This window comes from Haliaeetus albicilla, chromosome 13, assembly GCF_947461875.1.
Source record: "Haliaeetus albicilla chromosome 13, bHalAlb1.1, whole genome shotgun sequence".
Classification (NCBI taxonomy): domain Eukaryota; kingdom Metazoa; phylum Chordata; class Aves; order Accipitriformes; family Accipitridae; genus Haliaeetus; species Haliaeetus albicilla.
Window position 1 is genome coordinate 11127865 of NC_091495.1, and position 27227 is coordinate 11155091.

The 27227-nt window shown below is 37.5% G+C and overlaps 1 protein-coding gene across 5 annotated transcripts in view; it reads left to right on the top strand.

Moving 5' to 3' along the window:
* USH2A (usherin) overlaps positions 1-27227 on the top strand; it is a 394137-nt gene that overhangs the window by 279549 nt on the left and 87361 nt on the right. For all 5 annotated transcript variants that reach the window (XM_069800131.1, XM_069800130.1, XM_069800132.1 and 2 more), the window contains exons 44-50: positions 1283-1446; positions 3536-3745; positions 5140-5342; positions 7191-7303; positions 14132-14330; positions 22262-22430; positions 25437-25658. In XM_069800131.1, the coding sequence (XP_069656232.1) occupies positions 1283-1446; positions 3536-3745; positions 5140-5342; positions 7191-7303; positions 14132-14330; positions 22262-22430; positions 25437-25658 (1280 nt within the window). The remainder of the gene's footprint in view (positions 1-1282; positions 1447-3535; positions 3746-5139; positions 5343-7190; positions 7304-14131; positions 14331-22261; positions 22431-25436; positions 25659-27227) is intronic.

The window sequence follows — 27227 nt, forward strand, 5'->3', positions numbered from 1 at the left end:
TGTGTCATGCTTTAAGCATGTTCCAGAATTAGTGAATTTTTATTATACTGCCGACAGAAGTCTATTTTTACAATGATTTTTTTCCGATGGCTTCTTAATTTCTAGTAGGTTAAACCAAACTTCTTTTATTTTCATTGCTGGAAATGGAAATGTTGAAAATATGGATCAAAAAATGAATCTCAAATTCTGATCATTAAATTGCAAGACTAGATCCTGTTCATGTTTTATTGCACGTGTGCTACAGTATCCAAGAAAATACTACACGTTCACAAGCGACAGAAAATGCGGAGAGTGAAATAAGGCGTGTTATGTATGTTGTCACCATTCTACAATGCTTGTAGTTACCGTTGGAGCTAGTGAGCTCCCATTAGTGTGCTTTCTTCTCAGTGGGACTGTTAAAGCTTAGCTCTTCTGAAATCAGGCTGTGGATGGTTGCGTAATATGGGGTGCATTTAAAAAAACCTTAAAAGTAAATATACAGTGTGAGTGACTTTTCTTTTTGTAGCAACATCTCTAAATATTAGGCATTTACTGTATGTTCCTTTATTGCATTTTTAGACGTTTATCCCAAAGTGCTGCAGTTTTAGTGAAAATTTGAACAAGATGTTCCCATGTTTCTGTGATTGCGCAGTTTTGTGTGAGGCCTTTTATGATGAAATTAAATTTGAGATTATGAAATCCCACTTAAAATACATTAATATGCCATTTGATATAGAGAAGAAATTACGGAGTGACAGTTGCCTGGTTTACTAAATATACATGAAGTATTTAATAAAACTGTGTAAGCTGAATATACACAGTTCTGAAGAAAATTACTTCATTAAATGAGTTTGCATTCCTAGGCACTTTTTTCTGATGTTTTTGTAGTGGCTGTGTGGTGAATCACTTTTACAAATGAGACTCTGCAAGTTAAAATCAATGGGTTTCCCAAAAGAGGAAAAAAAGCCTCATTTGATTAAATTCTGATCCAAATTTTGGCAGGTTGCCACTGCTGTAATTACATATTGAATTGAGCTATAATCTCTCAACACCTCAGAAGCTATGACTATGAGGAAGTGAAATAACGTGTTTTATTTTTGTTACCATGTTAATCGTGCTGAATTATTTCCAAAAAATAGACACCTCTTATAGAGTCTTCATTGGTGCAAACCAGGCAACTGAATTTTTTGGACCGGGGAGGGGGGAAGAAACAACAAAACTTTGGCACAGACAGAAGGTTTACAGCAAATGTTTTCTACGTCTGCATTTTTTGTTCCATTTAATTATTTTTAAAATGTCTTAGGTACACAACATACGAGTATAAGCTCATAGTGCACAACGAGGTAGGATATACATCAAGTGAAGAAGTGATAGCTACTACATTAGCGGGATTACCAAAGAAAGGAAGTATCCTTATTGCACGTGCTGTTAATCATACTGCTGTAGAAGTGGAATGGTCAAAACCAAGTAAGTGTGCTTAGTATTTATTCCAGTAACTAGATGTTAACCTGCCATCACTTATGTTGGTCTGCCTTGCTCTCGTAGGAAACACAGTCCTTGTCTTGATTTATAATATACCTAAGTGTCCTTGAAAGGAGAGGAAAGAAATAGGAAAAAAAATGTGCACATTTTGCTATTTCTCAGTCATGTTCGTATTTATTAAATGCTATTTCTGCAGAATGAGAATAGTGAAAGTGAAGAAATAGTTAATGGAGACTCATGAGAAATCTATAAAGTAGTAGTACACAAAGTCCTGTTGTCTTTGTGGTGTATTTCATCTCTTTGTATAAAAATTTACATATACATTCCTTCAGGATGAGAGGATCCCCTTTCTCTTTCTTTTTGCTCTGCTCCTTAAAATTAATTTAGCCAATTTCTCTAGCTGGTTTGCTAATACAGCAGTGGGGAATTTCTTCATGACTTACATGCAAATGATTTTATAAGGACTGGGTGCTGAATTGCAACAAATGTAGTCTCTTTATTTTATAATTGCATGCCTGAAGTAAGCATGCTTATAAAAACTGACAAATGTAATAGATCTGAAGCAGCTCACTGAAGTTTCATTACCTTAGTAATCTGAACCCCTGACCTTCTAGATGTAGGTAATGCAATCTGGTTTTATTTTCATTCATACCTTAGAAATTTCCTCCATATATGTTTGTTAATGCAAAGGTTAAACACCAAGACAGGGCCATTTGTTATTTGAAAACCTTATCATATTTTATTACTACTTATGTTGCAGTAAGCATGTTAACTATTTTGTATACCCACATTTCATTTTTTTTCCATAATATTAGTTTTCAAATTATTTTGCTGTTTTCTTTGGGAATTTGGGAGTCTTTAATGTAAGTTGCCTTGCTATCTTTCTTTTTCTGGAAAACCTAGTGAAGGTTTCTGACTTCTAAGGATTTAGGACTTGTATCTGCGCCACTTAAAATAAAAATAACATATCACTCTTGCTTAAGAATTTCTATGACAAAACTGTGTATTATTAAATCTGAGAATATGCTTTTGGCTTTTACCAATGCTCTTTCCAGGTCAGCTGAGTCCTGTTTAGTGGTACAGTATGTTATCTAAAGCAGTATGTATTAGTGCTTAAAGTTTTTGTCATAATTACTCTTTTCATCTTGATGCCTACTGGAAAAGCAGTTGCATTTGATCAGATCTGAACTTAAACTGTTTGACAAAGGACAGAAAAGATAACAGACTACATCTGAGTTACTAAAATGGAGAAGCAAGACTGCCTGGAATCCTTGTTTATCCAGACCAGTGAATGTCCTTCCCTTTGTAGCCAGAAAATCATACTGGTTTTTTCTTCCTTTCACGGGAGAAGCTAGTGCTGGGCAAAACACATTTTAGGAGGAAATGTGAGATATTTTTTTTCCCCTGTAAACATAATGCTTCTGAGTGTATTACAGCTTTACAGGTAGATGATGCTATCACGCTTGTTCTAAAATAAGAACATGTAGATTTTCATTTTCACTATGGCCAAAAGGCTGTCTGTGTAAATTTGAATTTAACTATAATTTAAGGCATAGGCACTTGCCCCTTATTCATGGCTAGAGGACTAACACAGGAATTCAGTACTTTTGGGGTGGGGGAGTATTATTTGAAGGGAAGGAACAAAAAGGGAAAAAATCTTTGAGGTTTCCATCTTAAACTAGTGCCATAGAGCAATCTGATTTACTCTCTTCCTTCTATCTGGGTGAAAGCCATCCTTTTGCAGTGGCAAGCTGCAAGGTCCACACACCATTGCTAGCAGTGGGTTTCACCTATTAAATTTACTTCACAGATTCCACTGTCACCATGGGGATGTCCAGAGAAAGAAAGCTTTCTCCAGTATTAGATAGGATGATGAACTGTTAATGATTTTGACAAGTTTGGAAGAGCAGTCTGCATCACTGCTTATAAGAGTGAAATTGAAGGCACTTGATGGAATCTTTGCTTTTTTTTAAATAAGGGGGCCTGCATAAAATTTGCTTTTCTCTTCACAGTAAATGTTGTTAAGAAACTTGCTGACTGAATATTTCCCAATGGTTTTCCTTTCTTTTCTTAGCACTACAAGATTTGCAAGGAGATGTTGCATATTACACCCTCTTCTTGAATTCTACTGATGATGGAAGATCTCTGAGGATCCAGGCTGATGTAAACTCTATAGTCGTAGGTGATTTGCAGCCCAACACAGAGTATCAGATATTTTTTCAAGTGTTCAACGGAGCCCACAGCATCAACAGTGAAGTTGTGCATGTGACTACCTCAGATGGAGGTTGGTTAGCAGTGAATGCAGCTTGGCTTAAAATCTGAGAATGAAATTGATTGATTTTTGTTAGGGTTGAGATCAGTCATCCTTCCATTATAAAATTTCCGGTATAAAAGGAAAAAGGGCTAAAACGCTAAAATGCTTAAGTGCTGGTTGTCATCATGTGGTAGATCAATAAACGGTCCCACTGAGACAGCAGCAAAAGCTCTAATAGCAGATATTAACCCAGTTTGTTCTCATCTTCTCCTGCATATTCCTATCTGTGTGCACTAAGTTTGGAACTGAGTTCATATCAATAAATGGTGGAATTTAGAAACAATTAATGGGTTTTTAAAAGATTTGCTCTGTGAAGCGATGTGCTTTTGACATGACAGTCATACAAAGGGCCTTCCCTGAGTCACCCGAAACTCTAGGTGTAAGTTCAGCCTCTAAGAAAATTCTTTATGAGTCATTTCTATGCCAGTGGGCAAGTGGGGTGTGGGGGTGTGTGAGTGTGTGTGTGAGGGGAGGGCAGGGGAGAGGGGGAGGATAAAATAATAATAAAAAAATTGTACATCTGAAATGTGTTTAGAATGGTCTTTCTAATCTTTTTGCTTTATAAAGTCTCATTATAAACATTATAATATCATTACCTCAGAAGCAAGTGTTCCAGGTCATTAGCAAAGCACTTTAAGTGAGGATTCCATTTCCTTTCTCATGCCAAAGGTCAGCACCTTTTGTTTATAAAATAGAATCAGTCGTAAGGGCAATTTTTCAACTGATAAGGATGGGTTCTTATGATAAAAATAGGTCTTTGCATGGTTATTTCTGACATGCTTAGATAATTACGTAATTTAACGCTAAGGAAGGTGTTGGTTGTTTTTTTTTAAATAAGTGTTAAGACTTCATCATTACCTATAGTAATCAACATTCAAAACCATTTACATAATGCCAATATTGCATACTGCTTCATATTGCTTCAGCTATGAGGCTATGAGGCTGATAACGTCACGTTCCACCAGACACAAAGTATTTTGGTCTCAGGTTTTGCTTTAAAAGCAAAATGCTCTGTTTTTCTCCTTTTTTTGGAAGGATTAGGATTGGGGGAGACATAAAAATAATATTTATATGTTGGCAGTGCAGATGGGTTAATAATTTATCATCATATCTCACTGGCCACATACTACTGATGATTGACACTATGCTGCTGGTGTAAAGCATTTTACCATCAGCTCTCGTGGTTTCTAACTGAGAGTATAATAAGCCAATTTACAGAAGACTACAGACTGTGATAACTTCATCAGAGGAAAGCAGATAAGCAGTGAACCTTTTGCTAAACCTAAATACTAATCTGCATTTGGTTAAACAAGTGCTTTTGCAGAGACAGCTGGAGTTTATTCAGTTTCTTCCTTTATTTCTAGAGCCTGAGGGCATGTTCCCTCCAGAGGTTGTCATCATCAACAGTACAGCTGTACGTGTCATCTGGACATCGCCTTCAAACCCGAATGGTGTTGTCACGGAGTACTCTATCTATGTAAATAATAAGCAGTACAAGACTGGAATGAACGAGCCGGGGTCTGTCCTTTTAGCAGATTTGTCTCCATTCACTGTATATGATATACAGGTTAGAATATCTTTTCTGGGTTGTGCAATATACTTTAATTTCACATAAAATGTGTGTCTTTCCAAGCAGAATATTGTTTCATGGATTTCTTTACATACATGGACATATATTTGCACTGATGTTTGTGTGCGTATACATACAAGGCATAAATTTATTTTCAGCATATTTTAGATCTGTGTACACTTTTCATAATACAAATTTCCATTATATTTTTTCAAACCATCAAAACTCCATTTACTTTCACCTAAATGCTCTGTGCTACAACATTAGCAAAGCCCCAACATATATTACAAAGAGGCAAAGATTCAACTCCTACTCATTAAAAGAAAATTGCAATTGTTTTAGAAACATCAGGCATGCATAATGTATCAGCACAGAGAAATAATGATGTTGCATTTGTCATCCTTTTATCATTTTTTTTTTCTCCTTATCCTTCCGAGGAGGAAGCAGAGCTGATCTCTGAAATCATAGTAGTACTTTTTATGCTGTTAATAAGTACAATATTTTTTCTTTGCTTTTCCTTTTCTCTGTCTGTGCCTCTCTATTCTTATATCTAATGAAAGGCAAAATACTGTGTGCAGAATAAAAAAAAAAAAAAAAAAAAAAAAATTTTCTATCCTTAAGTTGTATTAATATATTCAAGAAATGCAGTTTGATACTTAATTGTAACTATTCCTGTCTATTTCATTCAGGTTTGGTTTGCATTATATATGAGAAGGACTTAGTGGTACCATGTATACTTCGTTCTGAAAATTTGCATCCAGTTACTACATGCCATAAATAAACATCACAGACAGGCATACCGTAACAGATTTCTATGTTCCAGCCCCTCTGAAACAGCAAACCTCCATCCATGAATACACATATGACTTTCTGAATGCCGCTTGGAAACACATTTGTCTTTTCTCAATAACAATGCAAATTCAGTGTACTGCCTCACTTATAGACCCTCTGTATTAATTTACCATGGCCACCTTCTGTTGCTTGAGATGTTAATTATTCTTCTCTTCTGCTTTCCTAGTCTTTATACTGGACTTATATTTGCATCAATGTGATGGGTAAAACTGAAATAAGCTGGGTTTAATTTTTTTTTTCTTTTGACTCTTTTTCTTCTTGTCCTGGAAACAGTATTATCTTGGATGCATGTGCGTCTCACTGGTAATCTTACTGCATTATCTTTCATTTTTTGTGCTCTTTTATTTTGAGTAACTTCTCTGTTGACAATACAGAAACAATGTTACCATCCTTCACTAGCTATTTCACTTTGCCTCTGCCTAGTTTCATCCCAAGAATTGAAGGAATAAGTTTCTATTTCTGTGGCATTTTTCATAACAAAGTCTATGATTCCTATTTGCATTTTTCACTTTTAATTTTCCAGAATAGACATGAAAGAATAGAAAATATTAAGGAAAAACTATCCTTATTTTTATATCAGAATATACGGTAGGTATAGAAAACTTACTCAAGCCCCCAGATCAAAGTACATTTTTTCAGTGTTGTGTACCAGATTCTACATATACATACAGAAAAAAAAAATCACAGCAACTTATTATTGCATAAGTTGCACTTGCACTGCAACTTGTCACTGCATTATTGGTGATAGTTTAATAGAGAGCAACAATTAGTGCCAGAGGGCTGCATGTACTTTTTTTTTTTTAAATGGTTTGGGAAAAGGTGATACAGCGCAGTGTATCTCTGGTAGATATACGTATCTAAAAGCTGCAGTATTTTCATGGCTGTATGGAATCTGTTAAATAGAAAGAATCTTGGGTGAAGAGAGAAGTCTGAAAAAGTAGCAGAGCTGAATAATTTCTGCAGCTATGTGAAACTCATGTTCTTCTTCATCAGATTGAAGCCTGCACGGTGTATGCCTGTGTGAGAAGCAATGGAACCCAGATTACAACTGTGGAAGATGAGCCAAAGCAGCTGTCAGCACCCATTATTCACATAATTGGCTCAAGGTACTATGCTATAGGTGGCTTTCATATATTGGAGCAATTTGTAGCTGGAATGGGGACCAGAATGTAAGCTTGTCTTCTCTCAGTTGAATAAGGTGCATAAAAGAATTCAGTATATGCTTTGAAAAGATTTTTCATGGTTGTTATTTTTCATCTTGGAGTTTTGGGCCAAAAGAGCAACTGAAGAAATCTCACCCTTGGTTGACTGTACATACCCATTTGGGTATCACCGTGCTGCGATAATAAATAACGAATAAGTGGAAGTAGTTAAGAGAAGAAGTGTAGAGGAATGAAAATTATCACATTTCGCTGTCAGTTAAGAAGAGGAAGATTAATGCTCAGGGAGCAATGCAATGCTGATAATGGAAACTTAGAATAATTGTGGGTAAAAAAAAGTCACCTATCACAACAGTGAGAATTAGTAAGCTATCTTAAAAGGCATGCATATCTATGTCTCCTTGAACCACTTTTTGCAATCTGCCTATCCACTACATTCACAGGCATGGGCAAACTTCTTAATTGTAAAGGGAGCATCAGTTTTGCAGTCCTTAGAAGCAGCCAAATAGTAACATATACAGGGATTCTTTAGGAGTTAATATCTTCCAAAGACAGACTAAAACTATGTTCACTAACACATTTTTCAGAATTACACCAACAATAAAACAGTTAGCCTCCTGTGTTTATGTTGTTGTGCATGTGATGTTATTACACTTCTGGTGGAGTATGCTCATTAGCAGTGTTTCTTTTGTAGAAAGAAGGAAGATATCTTTTTTTTTTAAATAACAAAAATCTAACATCTGAGCCTTCAGAAATGGCCAGCAGAATGGATTTGCTTCTCCAGTCTCTTAAGGACTTTGGTTTGCTGTTTATCATTTCTACATTTCGCTTGAATTCAGCATTTGTCTCTGTGTAAGGGTGAAATTAAGCTTGCTATATTTCTGTCACACATACAGATATAGTCAAAGCTTGTTTGATGATAAGAACTCAGTTCAGGATCTCATCTTTTGCCCTTGGCTTTAACTTATGTATGCCTTTGTCTGTATTGTCTGTACTGCAAACACTTATGCATGTTTCTGCTATTATATATAGACTAAATATGTCATAACACATGAATGCAAAAGGATCAAAAATGCCTTCCTACTTTATAATCTGCTCAGCCAGAAACAGACTCTTTCTACACTGCCTTTTTCTACATGTCATATTATCATCAGCTGTTCTTATATCCCAAAAGAATACTAACTACTGATCGATTGCCCGGACATGTCTGGCCATGGCCTACACGTGCCCCGGGTAGTTCATTTATTTGCCACGGTGGATTTGCTAGAGTGGAATTTAATCAATAGCTAATTCATTAATTCTGGTCCTCGAGTATGTAGGGATTGTGCAGTATAAAAATGACTGGCTGGCTTCAGCTTTGATTGAAATATGACAAACACTATGGCTGACAGCTTCAGCAGGTGCTGGGCTGAATATGAATTTTGCTTATTTATCCTCCATAAAAGAAAAAGCTTGGGCGAAAAAACAGTTTGTGTAGACAAGAGGACATTTTAATGCATATCTGTCATCAGACAGAGAAAAAAGGCATTTCTAGAGTATAGGCTCATGGGATACCTGAGATATAACACAGACTGTGCAGTTTATTGTCTTTAATTGGAATCATGGTGTTTTTCCCTCTTCTGAATCAGTTTGGGGGGCTGTATTATTGATGAGAATGCTGTAGGATAATGTCTTTGTAGCATTCACAAATAATTGTTTTAAAATTTGCCTCAAGGTGCTGCATGACATAAATTATAATTTCACCCACCAACTTCTAAGAAGTCTTTCTGATAGCAGCTCCATCCACACTGTTCTAATGAAGGTTATACCACCAGAGCCATTATAAATACCTTACTTTTCCACCCCTTACAGTTAATAACTCAGCTTCAGGCTGAAACTTGGCACAAAAGGTCGCAGTCCTGGAATGATTATTTTATAATGCCAAACTTCAAATAGAAAACAGTATGGGACCCAATCCTGAAAGTCCTAAGTCAGGTTCTGGTTTGTTACTTTTCTTGTCTGGGTTTTGGGTGATATGGGGGGGGGGGTGGGGGGAGGTGGGGGAAGTAGAGAGGTAGCATTGGCCATGTTTAGGCAGAAACAAATCCTATTCAAATCAAGTATGCCTTTTTTTTTTTTTTTAGTTAGAACCTCAGTGTTTGTCTCTATAGGAAAGTATTTTATTACACAGCTTAGAAAGTTCTCTGAGTACTGCATGCATGTGGATGCTGACTTAAAGTTTGTGTAGTGGATTAAATTCTCGTGGTGTGTTCGAAAATAGTTCATTCCCCTTTAAAATACTTTTCTTCTTTCTCTTTTTTCCTTGTAATAAATACAGCATGGTTAGTTTTTTTCTAATAACAATACTTAGCAGCAGCTTTGTTCCTTTCAGAAAACTGAGGCATAATGCAAATGTACCCGGCCAGCAATTCTGCTCAGTGCTTTATTAAAAGGTTGATGGGTCTGAAAACACCCTGTGGAATAAACTAGGGGAAAACTAGGGAAAAGCCTTCATAGCTTCATGAAGAAAGAGAAGGCCCTTTATGCACCTTGGGGGGAACCAGAAACCCCTGGTCAGGGTGTAATAGAAAACTCAAAGAAGATAAGGCTGTGGGAGAAAAGCTAGGTGAATTCTTTAGTTTGATGTTCAGTATCATGGGGTTTAGGAAGGTTTCTGTATCAGATGCTGTTCGTGGGTGAATGAGCTGGAAGAGTTATTTCAAATTAACATGTTAGTGAGAAATATTTTAGAACAAATGGGTAAAACAGATAGCAATAAATTGTTGGGATGACGGTATTTGCTCAGGAGTTCTGAAGCAGCTCAAATATGAAAGTGTCAAACTCCTGTGCTGTGTAAAATATCCTTTAAATTGGTCTTGATACTGGAGGAATGGACGATGAGACAATGTATTGCAGATTTCTCCAGGGGTGTCAGGGGAACTAAAGACCAGTAAGTCTGATTTTCCATACTGGGAAAATGGGCAGAAAGTAAAAAAAAAAGGAAGGTATTCATAACTGTGTGAATAAACATGAAATGCTGGGGAAGATTGTTGTGGAGTCATGTCCAGCCAAGCTATGACAAGATAACCAGAAATATCCAAGGGACAGGCAAGACACAAAGGTTTCTCACGTACGCTGTGTTTTATAGCACTTTCCCTAAAGTGTTCAAGACAGCGTTCCCATGGAGGAAACCTGATCGCTCTCCCTACTTTAGTAATGGGAAAAGCAAAGCACAGAAAGATATCTCTAAGTTTGTAGCAACAACAGAAGCGCAATGCTATTTATCAGACTTTCTGTACTGTGTCATACCACCTCTCTAATGTTAGCGCTGCAGTCCATGATACAGCAGGTCGTTAACTCTTGTGCAATAATGCTGAAACAGTTGCTCAGTATGTGTGATCTCCTGGTGAGGAAAGTATTTTATCCACTGGTCATTAATAATAGCAGTGTTCCCTACCTTAAGAATGTCAGGTGAATCCTGTGATTTTTCTGCGATTTCTTTTAATGCCAACTCCTGAAAATAAAGTCATTGAATCTTAGATTTGATGTGATTTTTTAAATTTATGTGATGAGACTAACACAACATTCATTCTCAAGATTCAAAAGTGAGGCCTTGTTATTTTTTTAATCTTCATGGTTAAACCTTTACTGCTGTGCTGGAAAAAAAAAAAAATATCAGGAGTTCTTTTCATAACTCACGGACACTTGAAGCTGGTGATACTTGAAGCAGGCAAAAACCAGAATTTCCTTTCCAAAATCTGGTTTACCAAAATGTATCTGATGTGATAACAAAAGTCTGAAATATTGATATTTTTCATGGATTTAAAAAAAATTATATTTCTGCCTGGGAATGTTGGAATGAAGGTCCTCACATGCTTGAGCCAAAGGATTTCAGTTTGCTCTGTTGCTCCAAAAGCAAATACACCTTTGTGGATCAGTTTGAAATCGTTCTTTGTCTCCTGGAAGTGCTGCAGTGCCTCATGGACCTTGTAGCCTGAAGCAGTTCATTTCTGTGAACCTGGTTAGGCGGCCTTTTCTGTGGGACAGAGCCCTGCTTCAGCATTTTCACCACATTGACAGCAGTCACAGAAGGGACTCATCCAGCATTTGAACTACCGTAATTGCACATGCTTGAAGTGAAGTTTTCTCTGGGCAGACAAAGATTATACTCCACCTGCCAGGTGTTGTACATTCATCTGTGCCTAGAATTTGCAAGTCTGCTTCTGTATTCAGGTTGTAGGCACTTCCCAGCATAGACACAACTCCAGTTTATCTGAGAGGGAGTAACTGGGGGATGAAGAGAAGGAGAGGGTGGGCAGGCTCCGTCCCCATGTTTCTGCAGCTGTATCAAATGCACCGTACGTGATCCAGCTGGCTGCATGCTAAAGGGCCCATTGTGTCTCATTAAATCTGCACCTGCTCAAGAAGGTTTTCAGCTCAGCCTGGGGTATTTCTTCAGATGGGGGTGTCAAAAAGCCTCTGCGGTCCTATGACAACCCTGCTGATTTTTTTTAAACTGAGCTATGCATTCTTCTTGCTGTGATGCTTTCAAAACCACCACAATTTGCCATGGGTGGCAAACACCAGAAGGTGTAGACATAACTGAAGCATTCATAAAATTGTGAAGGAGTCTGCTTATCTGTGAGTCATTATTAGAAGGTCATACTGAGATTTTACCCTTTTGGTGGCACTGGTCAGTGAACTCCCATGCCACGTAATTTTCTTGTGCAGCTGCAGCTTTACACAATACCGGGCTATGTCCACCCCAAATGTGTATTGAAGAATAATAAAGTGATTGCTTGTTAAAAGAAAGAAGTACACACTGTGCTCTGCAGAAAAGGCAAAATGTTCAAATCATTGCATCAATTCTTAGGCCTAATTTGAAATTATTTTAGATAGAAATATGCCTTGCAAAACTGTAAAAAATGGCAGAATACTTTGAAAATATACCCTTGAGGGTCTGAATGAAACTTGCAGAAAGCAAATCATTCAAAAATATGACTGGGAATGCTTTCTTTGCTCCTGTGATCTATACTGTGCAAAGATCAGGAGAGAGTTACAATGGCATTTATAAAGTGCTGCCCATCTTTTCCTTTTCTTTTTATCTTTTTTTCTGAAGTTTATACAATATATTTTCCTGCTTTTATGTTTTTAAGTTAGGTCCTATAACATTATTTAAATGTAGACATGTGTGCATGTGCGTGAGTGTGTGTTCATGTGCATAAGGTAGAATAGATAGTGAATACGAAATAGCCATGTATGGAATATGGAATTAATCTACGGTTGAGATGAAGACCTTGGAATGATAATTGTGACTCTACAAGTCACCTCTGAAGTTATTCCTTCATAGGTGACATTAATTTCTGTTCTGCAAAGGCTTATTGCTGTGTGTATTCCTCTGTTTATACCTCAAGGAAGTGAAATAATAGTTCAGTTATTTTTATTCTGTTAAGATGTCAAAGTTTATCTCAGCAGCTGTTCTTTCACTGTAACATTTTCACTTTAAATTAATGCTAATTTATGATGTCACTGGCATTCTGACAATGGCTGTGTAATTGGGACATGGAGATTAAAAAGAGGTGCTTGGAGCCTAAGTATATACTATGCAATGTTGTCAGTCCTCCTATTGATCTACATGTAGCATTGGGATCTCCTCCTCTCTACCCAAAGAGAGTCATAGTGAAAGAAATTTGTGTCTTATGCAATATTCCAGAGTCATTATGCAAGAAATAAAGTTTTCATTTGAAATACCAATGTAAAATGTGTATATTATAAAAGACAGAGCAAATTTCTGTTTCAAATGTCCTTTTTGACTTTTTTTTTTAAATTGTAATATTAAGTGAGATTTTGGAGCCAATACCTGCACATTTTCAGTAGTGACAGGCATGCTACAGTTTAACATGATATTTCCCTTAAGATACTTTCTTCCTTACACTGATGATGGTCTGATATCAAACCTGAAAACAACCAGATTTTGTTTTACGGACATTCTCTTGCAGGCTGCTGCTCTCATGCTTTTGAGCTCAAAGTCGGAAGTCTGGAGTCTTTCTTGTGATAAACACTTGCATTTTTAACTTCTAATTTTATGTTAGTGAAAATATTTAAGCACAGAAGAGAACTAGTGCTTACTGGTGCTGTGATGAGTTCATTCTTTTAATTCTGTGCTGAAGAATACATTTCAAAGCAACATACATTTTTTGTGTAGTGTTTTTGAAAGCAGGGAGAAGGCAAGATGAATACAAATCTGTTCTAAATGGTGACTGAGCACAATGTGAGTAAGCTGCACTGGCGACAGCTCAGAGGGCAGGGCAGGGGGTGGTCTTTTGCCCCCCAACTGCCCGTCCTCTAACAGGTTCCTCTCTGAGAATGGAACGGTCACACCTGCCCTGACAATAGTTCATGTACACCTTTGCCGTAGCACCAGGAAGGCATACTGAATCCTTTCTCCTATCACTGAAACAAGTAAAATCCTAGAAAGTTTATTACACATAAGTTTCCAAAGCATGAATGCTTTGGTCTTTTAAATAGCAACCTTTAAGGACTTTGTATGTGTCATTTATTTTCCCAGAGTATTAGCACATGTTGACACTTTTTCCAAACTTTTACACATTTTGGTTATTAAAACAGCTGTGAAATTCACCACATAGAGGAACATTTTGGACACTACAAAATATTTCACTCCATGTGACCTAGTATAAAATGGACCTAGTATATGCTAATCCTTTATTGTAAGTATCTATAGAAGCATAAATACTTTCAATAATTTAACAGATGTTAATTTTCTGCTTATTGTAGATCTCTTCAAATCAACTGGGCATCACCAGGACAGCCAAATGGCATTATCCTGGGATATGAACTCTTACGTAAGGCGTGGCAGAGGTGTACCCCATCGAAGTCTCCAAGGAGCAGCAAAAGTATTAGAATGTGCATCTCATTAGAATGTAAAAAGCATGAAAATATCTGTGGAGAAGTATGTTATCATCCAGAGTTGAAGGTACATGTATATTCTTAAGTTAGCAATGTAATGAAAAATTATACTTTTAGGAATAAGTGTGTAAACCAAACCTCTTTAGTTATCAGAGGAAGGGAAGTGGAAGGTTCTGCTTCTTTTGATATTTTAAAATCAGGGCTCTGATATGTGTCTTGGAACTTTTTAAAATCAAATACGGATGTTGACTTTATTTCTCCTTTCAGAACAAATGAATTGGTTAGCATTTATGTATGTGTCTTGCATTAACACTTTGGTTGGGACTAATAGCGCAGCTCTGACGTGAATCCCCACATTGTTGTCATTTACTACGTGCTGGTTCAGGATAAAAGTAGTTTTAATACACGCGAACTAAACCCCTTGCACAGGAAGCTAAGCCAGAGCCTGTGTTTCAAAACTCCTTCAAATATGCTCCAGCTCTGGATGGAGACTTTAGGCTCCCAACCAGTCTGTGGACCACGTCACTTCACAAGGATGCATCTGAAGTTTCATCCCTTCAGAAAGCTTTGCTCCACACGCATAGTTCATCCCAAGGAACCAGGCCATATCTAATCCAAAATAAATCTCACAAGCCACATGAAACAGAAGTTTGAGGAATCTGAGTACCAGCCTCTTGAATCCACTGATCCAATCCCATTGTGACAAATTACGTGGTGGGTATATATGTCTCTAGATCTCTGTACATTTGCATCCCGCTTGGAACAATCAGTTTTGCTCAGCTGCGTGCCATAGATCGCACACTGTGAATTACTAGAGGAGATTCTTTGTCAGCTCAAGTATTCAAGTATCTGTGGGCACATGATGGTAGTTCATATGGCTCCTTTGGCATAAACTGATCGCATTGGACCATTCAAAGGCAATAGGAAATTTTCTAGGTGTATGCAGAATTTCAAAAACACTAGTGAAACTATAAAGCTCCTCTCTGTGTGAGGAAACATTTCTCAAAACCTGCATGGCAAACAGTGGTTATTAACATGACTTGCTGGGGTTTTTTTCTCCCTTAAATTCTTCCTGGCTAAATGCTTAATGACCAGTTTCTCCAGTACAGAAAATCTATTTAGATTCAGCTACAAGTGGGTGGCTGTTACACGACAATGATGAGCAGCTCTGAATGGGATCCATTGTGATTTGTCAGGTGTATTTTTAAATTATGGCTATTTTCAAGTTAATCTTCGTATGAGTTCCTGTTTAGGAGTAGGATCAATAGCACAGCGGGAGTCTGTAATGGTTTTTATTGACAAATGAGGTAGAAAACTCTTAGTTTGAAAGTAAGATTTAATGTAATGAAATAGTGTCCCTATTTGTCAAAGGCATCATCACATGTTCCGTGACTAAAGCAAACAATATGTATTCACAAGATTCCCTGTCAGACAAGACAGTAATTAAGGGAGTGAGTTATCTGAGGGGTTCAAATCAAAATATAAATTATTCCAGCCAACACAGCTTTAGCTTCTGAGTTCCCTTGAAAGCAATATTATACTAAACATACGTATTTCTGAAATCTTGCAAGTGAATTATGGGCAGCCCTTTGTTCTAAAAAGTAAATTTACTTATTTCAGGTTTTTGGCATGGTAGACTTTTTAATAGATCTTGGCATGTATATGAGTTAAATTTGTATTATATTAATTTTAGAAGTTTTCTTGTCCGTTTTTATTTTTTTCTGCCTTCGTGCATTTATGGTGACTTTGAGCTTGGAGAGTGTCCATTTATTTTTATAGCTTCCTGATTTTCTAATTTTTTCTAATTAGTTTTGCATTATTTTGTTATAATGGTCTCTCTGTATTGTCAGAGACTGTGGTTCGGAGTGGGTGCTATTTGTTAAGTAATGGATATATAATAAATGACTGGAGGAAAGTGAAGCACTTGTACATAAAATGACATGGGAGTGATTTTTGTGGGTGAATTGATTAAAAATTCCCCTCCCAATGCTTTGCCTGGTTTGCTATGTGTATCCACACTAGCAATCCAAAATGTCCCTAAGAGACATCTACAGAGCTCCTGGCTCATCCATGTTCCTCTTAAAATAGAGTCTGTGACAGGTATAGCATAAGACCTTATGTGGTAGCCCTCTGTCACACTGTTATAGAATTCACTGTCAGTCTATGCCAGCTGTAATGCTGAAGCTTTTATGCTAGTATATGTGGTCCTTAGATTCGACAGTCTACTGGACAGAAGTGAAGAAAAGCAACGCTGCCCAGCGTACGCTCGTTCTGAAAAGAAAGCCTCTTATCACAGTGCCAGCTGCTATTCACCCTACATTAATTGTACAGCCAAATGCAAAGAGATGCCACTGAGAATTAAATGCTGAGCAGCTTAAGTAATGTTTAGATCCAGAATAATAAAGAAGTTTTTTGTTCATTTGATGATAGACTGGTCAGCAAAAGCATAGCATCGATACACAAATAAGTTGTGGAGCTCTCACTTTTGCTCAGGTCATTTATTGCACATTGTATACAAGACACAATGGGTCTAATTTCCCTCTTACAATTTCCTTGAATTCAGGAGTATAAAGTGAGAGGAAAACCAGGCCTTTTATACAAAAATAATTTGGAGATATGTCTTGGGTTATTTATTAATATTTCCTTATGGATTTATGGGTTACATTTGGCATCATTAGCTTGCTATTGCAAGGCACTGCAGAAAAAGAGGGATTTGTTATCATTTCTTATCTACGTAAGAGATGACCCAAATATAATCCCCTCCATCCATAGAAACAAAAGTGTTTCAGGAATAGGAATCCAAGTGTGTTTTGACTGCGCAGCAGAGCGGGATGCAGAGACTCTTCAGCTAACATTGGCTGAGTTGGTTCCAGCTAAATAGTGCAGTTATATCAGAAAGGCAGTGCTAAATAGCCCAGGTGCAGGGTTGCACTGGTATATGCGCGCTGCGTTGGGGATCCAGGCTGGTGTCTCTGCGTAGTGTTGTGCTGTGTAAATAAACCAACTTGCTCAGAGCTGTTTTGGGAATCTCTAAAAGACCAAATGACCTTTTCGCTACAAGGGACATGTGTACATGCACATCCATGGGCTCATGTAGGCCTGATATTAAGCCTAATGAAGACCAAAAAAGATTCCTGCTATCCTAAATAATCTTTGCATCAGATCCCTACTTCTTGTTTCTAGTTGTTATCTGGTTTTCTGCTTCGATGTTAGAAATCTTTGTTACTTTAACTAAAGCTAATCCAGTGCTGTGCCTGCTATCCTTATCCTGGTGTTTGTAATCAGACTTGGATGGATTTATAATTCCTGAGTGCAGAAAAAATTTAGAAAGGGGGGTTTTGTGTGTAGTTTTGCAGAAAAGCTGAGAATACACCCTCATGATGAATTTTGCCAGCTGCCAGGAGGGTCCCTATGTCTTGTGTACCTTTTACAGTAACAGACCTGTGCTGCTTGGGTGTTTCCAAGCTGCCAAGATTGACAGTCTTTTCCTGGCTGTTTTCAGTAAGGTGTGACCATAACTCTATCCATATTTGAAATCTCAAAACAGACATCAGCTTACAGAACACATATCATGAGATCTGCAGAGATTTACTTCAGTTAACAAAGGCATGTGCCCTAGCTTCACCCATCAGGGAGCATAATCTCAGTACTGATGGGGAAGGCATGTAGCTACCAAACTGTCCTTCTGTTGTTACTGGCATCCTGAGGTGAACACTGAAAATAATGAGAAAAGAATGGTAAAAAAGTAATTAAAATAGTGGCATAAAGGCTAATAATTTCTGTACACAATGGATCATGAGTATGAACATCAATGATTAAAAGGGTCCTGACTGAAGGTGTTACTACAGCTTTAGCACTTTTTATTTTCAGTAGCAACAAGCTGTATAAATCTGCAGTTAATGAACTAATCAAATATAACTCTGACATTACTAGGAACTCTTTACTCATCATAATTAACATGAGCCATTTGTTAAAAAACACCAGCAGGACTCTTCTCTTTAAGGACAGGAGGAGCAAAATGGTGGCTTGATAACTAGCCTCAAAAGCACGATTTTCAGGAGTGAAAACAACACATCTTGACACTGGTGAAGGATATTCCATCAATACTTATGTAAAATTTACTATTAATGCTAGCAATATTGTGCAAATTCTTTTCAAGTTCTTCCGGGCTTAGAGAACCTATAAAAAGATAACACTTCATGTATAGTCTGTTGTAACACACCTGAAAGATGGGAAATGAAACTCATCTTAGTAAGAAAATATATAGTGATTTGTAACAGAATAACAACCATTTCTGCTCGTGGATTTTAGATCTAAGGCTGTACCAATTACCAAAAGAGAACAGCAGTTTGTAAAAAGAAATGGGTGAGTAAGTATATTTAGCAAAAAAGGGTATCTGTATAGATTCAGAGATAATTTAAGTAAAAAAGAATGAGCCTTGCTAATTTAAAATATTCCCTCTCACATGAGAACATGATGGGTCAATCATTACTCTGGTGTTTGCTCCACAGGCAGAAATTTTTAATGAACTCCTGTAGCTAATAGGAATTCCTTGGAGTGTTTTGTGAATTGCTATTCCACAAAGTGGCTCTGGCAGCAAGCGTTTGACAAGAAGGATAAACATGGCTGCCTAGCACATCTGTTTATTTGAGTAAATCAGTCCTAGCTCAACTGGCATGTGTCCATAAGGCCAGATAATATCCTACAGCAAAGTCTTCAGCAAGCAGAGGGATCAGGGATGACACCATTTTAATTAAAAGAGAGTTGCATAGATAAGTTCGGAGTATTTTTAAAAATTGTTAAAATATTGTGTAATCCTGCCTGCCAGATTTGATATCTAGTTACTCTGTGCTCGTGTCATGGCTGACTGGGCCTTTCTCAAGTATTGTAATAAGCCTTCTTTCTGCCCAGCCCTTCCCAGTCCCTGTGCTCCTGGGTCACAAGCCCTCTGTGGGCTTGGGTGAGAGGATAACTACAGGATTGATTTGTGAGTAACTCGGTCTACCAATATTTTTAAAGGCTCCCATGATAGCTAAGGATGAACATCTTGTATCATCTCCATAGACAGTAAAGTTCTTCTGGTTAGCAGGCATATGTCAAGCATTCAGCCCTCTGTGCGAGGGTGAGATCTCTGACCTGCCTAAAATGTTGGTGTCACTGTATCTGATCGCTACAAGGCTTCTGCTTTCATGTACATAGTAACACCATCCAGTTAGGACTGTCACTTTTAGATCTAAGAGGATGAGATAATAATAACCTTTTGCCACTATAACTTTCAATCCATCTGCTTTTCTTCTTTGTCTATGACATAATTTTAGCATTACTTGAATGCATTTTATTTTATGGATTGATAATGCAGAATCCTTGGGCTGAATATCAATGCAAACAGAAACTAACTATCTTTAGAGGACTGCCAAAAAAGTGTTATTTAACAATTTACAGCTGACTGCAGAGGATGTTATGGAGCTACATAATAATAGCACCAACTATATCAATCGGTAATGTCAGATGAGAGTCTGAATGTGTTTTAGAGCTGACCAGACCCCTTTTTGGAAACTGTCTATAGGGTATTGAGAAATACTTAGGATCTTAAATAATTTTTCACACGGAAGAGTAGCTGCTGAAACTATTGTAACATACCTATGTGTTCATCTGGGGATTTTTTGAGGGAATTCAGGAGGAAAAGGAGAGACACCAGTAATAATGCAATCTTACGAATATTCCAACCAGAATGCTTTAGAGTTAGTACTAAAACGACCCTCCCAGTCAGTGTCTGTGTGAAATATGCAGAGCAGCTGCTTCTACTGAGGATTCACAAAAGAAGGGGCATTTCTTAAAACTGGAAGCATCGCATGGAAAGTAAAATGGCTACTCAAGCATTTGAGCCTGGATAATGCCAAAGATGTGCAAGTGTCTTTATCTGAAAGGTGTTCAGGTGAAATTTGGGTGGTGTGCATCACTGAAAAGAAGGAAACAGTAGAGGGTTGACAAATGAAATCCATGAAAAGAAGGGAAATTGGGCTAGACAGATCACAGAGGGAGACACAGTCCCAAAGGGCACACAAATTGGGACCAAGAATGTGTGAGGAACATGTATTTCACCTCCTTTTGTGCAGGCAGGTACAGCATTTACTGGCTCTGGTGTCTCAAGCTCAGGATGAAGTAAAAAGTACTGGACAGAGGCCATTTTTTACATGTGTCAAGGATTGCTGCTAAATGTGATCTATTCTGAGGACAGTGGCATGATGGTACTTGATTTGATATTTTTAAGAATGCTTTTAAATAACTTGGAAATACAGAGAGACCAGGTAATCTTCTAGGTTGCTTTGAAGCCAATTGTAAATGAAGAAAAACTCAGCCTGGAGTGTGTGCCAGTCATAAAAAAATATCCAAACGATAGGAAGCAGAGAAGAGGTGTAAAGCAGAGTTTTATTTGACATCTTAACTAATGATCTGGAAGAAAGAACAGTAGGTTAATTAAATTCATAGATTGGATTATATTACCAGTGACAAGGTGGACAGCAAAATAATATAATGGGACCTACAGAGACTCAAAATTCCTGAACAGAAAATGACATCTAAAACAGATGCTGAATGAGAAAGTGTGCTGGAAAAGCAGAAAACTGTGTGACAATTCAAAGCATACAAGGTTACAAAACCTCAAAATATAATGAGGAAACAAGAACACCTTCTGCCCTACCTCATGTTAATTTTGGATTACATATTGTTTGTGTATTGTAAACTGTAACTTCAGAACCTAACCTAATACTCCCAAGGGTGACTGAGTAAAGGCCATTCCAAAGTGAACAAAACAAACCATCACCTTTCTGAAGTTAGGAAGAACTTGTTTATGACTTATGAAAAGTAATAATATTTCTTCTGTATGTATATATTTGTGTTAACATTATAAATGTAATACAAATTAGATGTCCTGAGCCTAGTAATATATATTTTTTAAAGTTTTTTGTGAGCTAGTAATTAAAGTACCTAGGTAAACAAAAGATCCTTCTAGAGGAACACTTTCTTTCTTTGCTGCTAAGATAACCTGATTTAGAACGTGGTTAAAGTCAGGGGCAGAAGTACTCCATGTCAAAAGAAAACAAAGGAGCAACTCTGCTCTAACATCTGTGCTATATTGCCAACTGCATTTTCTGTCTAGCTGTAAGAGGCATCCTTCTGGCTAGTACAAGTTCTACTGACTGTAGGTTTTGAGTTTACAATTTTTACGATGATTCTACTGAGCGTTCTATATGATTTGTTGTACATCCAGTGTGCCACGTCAGTGATACAAGAGTAAGTGTACAAATAATTATTTGATTGTTCAAGCATATAATTTTCTTGACAGCATCTAGAAAGAAATCCACAGTTAAAAAGCCTTTTCAAAATTCATTTCCATGTAAATTTTATTTTGAAAAAAAAAATCCTTATATAACTACTATTCTCTTGAGACCACATTGTCTGAAGAACTGTGGTCATAAATAAGTGATCATGTGCTATAAGAAGAAAACTCCACTTATATTTATGTGAAAGAAAACCCAAGAGCTCATATTGGGAAATACTGGGTTTTAGTGGTAAGGGTTTCAGATGACATGTTTCATCATAAATAAATAAATAAATAAGAAATGGGGAGAAAAGAAAAGGATAAGGTGATGGTAGATTATATCTACATATTGCAATCTACTCCAGATTGAGAGACTCAAACAGCCTGCACGGCTTATGAAGATGATTCATATTAATGGACTATTTTATTAAGGTGCAGTATGGTTGAAGGCCACAAAATAGCAGCATTCTGTCAGATACACAGTAGTTTATTGAAGTCTGATAATACTGAAGGACACAGGATTTTAGCCAAGTTACATTTTATTTGACTGCAGTCATATTAGTGCCTGTACTAAGATGTGTTGTACATGTTTTCATATATGTTGTTTTGCCAGAGAACACATTATGTTCTGTTTAACAGATATTGCCTTACTGATTTTTTTTTTAAACTACTTCTAGGTATGTTGTAATGGGATTCTGCACGACAATAAACCTGGCTTCCAATGCTGCGAGGACAAGTACATTCCATTTATTCTTAATTCACCAGGGGTTTGCTGTGGTGGTCAGATACATGCTGTGCAACCGAAACATCGGTGCTGTGGTGGTTATTACACTAGGGTATTAGTAGGTAAGAGACAACTCCTTTCCAGTACTTGAAAGAAACAAAACTACAAAGTTGATGTATCTGTTAAACCAAGGAGAATGAAAACATAGCAATAAACGTGGGATTCATCAAGATTTCTAGATGTCTTTGAGACTTGTGTTCAGTGGGATAAGCAAAGAAAATTGCACTGACTTTGACTTCTAAACACAGTACGCTGTTTATACAAGAAAGGCTTAATTGATGAAACCTGATGATTGGGTCATTTCCCAGAGAACTAATTTATGCCAAACTATACTTAATTGCAGTAAGTGCTGCATAATGGGGAGGGCAGTTCTGCTTAATAGGAACACCATCAGGCAATTTAGTGGTGCGGTTTAGTTCTCTGCTTGACTTGACCCCATGTGATTTTCCCTAGCCATTTCTTCTGTGGAACAATTGTTAGTGTTTGGGGTTGATATTATGGATTACATCACTTCTACTTGTTTCTGCATTGTCTAGTCTCTGTTTCTACCAATGTTACAGATCAAAGTACACATCCCACATGTATTATCTTTGATGGAAATTTTTCCTTTTCTTAAGGCTGACTGTACTCTTATTCTCAGAACTGTTTGGGAAGTTTGCCAAAACTGTGCTTCTGTGCTGTTGTCCAGAGTTTGGTTTTCCAGTTTGTTGGTGGGTTTTCGACAGGGAGAGGGGAGGTAAAGGGGGAGGAGAGCCCTTTCAGGGGGCAGTGTTCAGAGCATATATCTCTTTGTAGGCAATTGTCAGGTCAGGAGCTAAAATGCTTCCATTACTCATGAGCTGGCACACATTCCCTAGGCTCAGAAGTGCTTGAATTTTTGCCAACACATTCAGCACATCCCAAGTTCTGATCCTTTGAAAAGTAATTCATATATCACAATATTAGAATGCCTTCCATGATGTCATCAGAAAAATGCTATCACATGGAAGAACCAGAGAAGAGTATTTGCTGGCCTCATTAATCTCTGAATCTACTGAAATGGAGAGATTATACTGTGACCTCTGTCCCCATCCAGTGGTCTATGTTAACTAGCTTAATGTTGTTTACATCGAGAAAGAAAAGCACAGTGAAACAAAATGTCTTATGTCTGAAAGTAGTTCTTGTTCAGTCAGCAGTCCACAAGCATGAAACAGTGAATGTTTGAACATGGTTTTAAACATTTTTTTTTTCTAAATATACTTGCTGCATTCTCTTTTTCTGTACTCTAAAGGGCAGCAACATGAACAATGTTGGTCACTTTTTTCTTTTTTATTTTTATAAATATGCTAATAACCTCAAGCTAAATGTTAATGTGGGTCATTCTTTGATAAGGATAACAATTAACTGGTAAGACTGCATGGTAGTTTTCAGAGAGAGAACATTTTCAAGCCTAGCTTGGAATGGATCCCATTTTGAGAGGTTAATGAGAAGGTTACTGATCCTTTGTGTCTTATGTCTAACAGTTCTTTAAAAAAACCCCAGTTTTATTTCCAATAGATGTAAGCTACATTCTGTGTTTTAATACTTTCTCTGTGTAGCAACCAAATTAGATTCCGAGGAATGCAGGAAAATATGATGAAGTATCTAAACAGATTATATCTATTATACTCTAAAAATTTGTTCTCATATTTTTTGTTTATTATTGACTTTATTTGATAAAGTTATTTATACAAGACACTCTCCAAGCATACATATTTCCCAGATGTTGTTTGGCCAGCTTGATAGCTCTAGATGTACTGAAGCACACTGGGCTGAAGGCATGAAGATTACAAATTAGGAAGGCAGAAATCTCAGTTTCTGAAACAGTAGTGCACAAAGAAGTGCAAACATCCATCCCAGAACTAAGATGGGAGGAGAGATTCTTAAAGCAGAGCAGAACAAATAATGCTACTACCACCCAGGCACCTCTTTGGCAAGGAATGTGGGGCGAAAGGAAAACAGTGTTCTCCCTCATCTGTTACAATTGTAGCACATGTTTATTTCTGACAAAAGCTGCATTGAGTTTAGGGTGCTCTGTCTGTAATTCCCAACGTTTCAGAAGAAAAGGACTTGAGATGTTACTTTCAATGAGAAAAATGAGTTTTAAAAATCAAAACACATTTCTTTTAATAACAATCAGGAATCCAGATACTCTAATCACCTCTATTACCCATCTTCAATAGCAGAACAAAACCCCTTCTTCTTCCAAATGACACTTGAGCCACAGAAAACATTGCACCACAGAAAGACAATACAAAAATGTAACTTTTAGAGCACTGGATCAGATCAAGTGCAGACACTAGTGAATGAAAATTATTGCCGTTTACCATAATTTTTGTATCCTTTATAGCAGTACCTACTCCATTCATAGAACAGAGTTTAGCCCAGCCCAGCCCACCACTATAGCGTCAGTCTCATTGGCAGTCTTATCCTAACACTTTTTCCTGTAAAAGCTGATGCTTTTGCTTAAACAGCAGCCAAGCGCACTGGTTGTGATGGTGGTATTCGATTTTTAAAGTTAGTTTAATCCTTAAGGTCTTTGGGAGATGAAGTCCTGAGCGACACTGAAAAACTCTTTAAGCAATGTGAATTAGTCCTTCAAAACAAGTTTGGAACTATTTTGGAGGAGACAAGGAAATTTTTTGCTGACAATAAGTAGGCTGACTGTTCTGTTAATCACAGCAAGAATGAACTCACTTTACTATGTAGCTGCCTCTAGTTAAAGGTTTTCAACTGTATAATTATCATATTTACAGAAATTATTTTTGTCGCTTTTCTCAGTTTGTCTTTGTCACGCTTGCATTTTGATATCTTACAGAGTCTTGGCCCTGAATTCATGAATGCATGTTTCTTTAGTTATTTTTACAAATGAATATAATGCTTCTATAGCATTCTAAATTACCGAGTGATTCTATGCTTTCATGTGGAAAGTATTGTACATGAAGCTACTAGTGTGTGAACCCAGACTTGTTGCTATCAGATGAAAGCCTCTCAGGGATTTCAAGAACTGTAAATGCATAAAATCTTTAATTGTATTCTTAAATTGACAGGAGAAGTATGTTGCCCTAATGAAGAGCAAAACAGAGTTTCGGTTGGAATTGGTGACTCTTGCTGCCAGGGAATGCCTTACTCCACATCAGGTAATCAAATCTGCTGTGGTGGATCCCTCCATGACAGCTTCAAACAGCAGTGCTGTGGTGGAGAAGTCATAAGCACGGACTTGGTCTGTTGTGGTGATGAAGAAGAAGGGACTGCACACAGACCTCTCACAGGTAAGTGATAAGTTTTCAAGAAAAAAGGGTCTTTATCTTTCTAAATCTCTTGTCACGCTAACCATTCAGCAGTGACACAGTCAGGTTTAAGGTGTGTATGCCAATTTGTTAAATTGATGTTGCACTTCACTCACCTATTCTGATAGACTGCAAAATGGTGAGCTTTCAATAACCCTTCTTTGCCTTTGTCCAAAAGCTGCGGGGGCTGGAGACACCAGAAAATTCAAAAGGAGTGCATAAACTTCCATTATGCCTGTCAGGAAATAGGACCAGTCCCCTCTCAAAGAGTAGAGCAGGGGTTAGACTTGCCCGCCTTGTGCTGCCATGCATCCCAGTGCAAGGATTTTCCATTTGCTCTGGAGGTGTGGGATTAGTCACCTAGAAGTTGAAGGTTATGATGCTATCTGCTTCGTGGTCTATGTCCCTCACTTGTGCATCTACATAGGGGTAAACCTGCTGCAGTTTAAAATTAACAAAACTTAATTCCTAGCACTAGTCACTTGTTCGTCTGGTGTATCCCATTAATCTCTTGCACACCATAGGAAATTACTCCATCACTCAGAGGTACAATCTGAACCCTGCTTCCTCCTAAAGCACTCTGTGACAAGCTGGTGACAGAGATTGGAGGTATTATTACAAACCCTATTCAGGTATTTTCATGTGTCTTTTCTTTCCACAGTTATTAGACAAATTATATACCATCAGCCTTAGGCTTTCTCAGCCTGACAAAAAGGCTTCAGAAACAATTGGAGTCTCAAAGGGGAGCCTGATTTCAAAACACAGAAATACTGAAGGGTTAGTACCTAATTCTGCTTGGTGTACCAAGATGAGTGATGCAGTGCTTTCACCATATGTGTGCCAGATTGAGCCTCTAGTTGTACAACTGAGGATCTTAATATATAACTAAGAATCAGATCTGAAGACTGAACTCATCCTTTCCCAAAAAATGAGCTCTACCTTGAGCTTATATTTTTTTATTCACTGGATCCTTCAGCTGCTGTGGTATTACAAGTACTTTAGCTGCGTTGACTGTCAGGGAGGGCTAATCAGAAGAGCCACTGCAACGCTTTCTGCAGTTTCTATACTATCCTCCTCTTCCAGTGGTGACTCATGGAATGTATGCTGTGAACAGCACTGCTTGCATGATTTTAGCTCCCCCTCAGTGTGATCCCTAATTGTGCCTGATCTACAGCGTCTACACAGGGCTCACAATATCAGCTCTGAACAAGGCCCTCTTGCATAGCCACGCATTGTGTGGCTGCCACAAGACGGGGCTGGCTCATAAAACATCTCTTTATGTACTTTATTACTTAAACTCTTTTATTTGCCTGCAGGAGCCCTTTAACAAAATCACATTGAATTGACTTTCTCACACCAAATCAAATCTCCCTGGTCCCAGTTCAGTTGTCTTTGTCAATATGTATTTTATAAATGGAGTGAATTAACAGATGCTGTTGGAACAGAACTGCTGGGGTAGCGTTTATGTTTTTACTGCTCTCTCTGGGCAGATGAGTTGTGTAGGAGTGTAATACAGGTATCTTGGGATGAAAGTTATGTTCTTCATTTCAG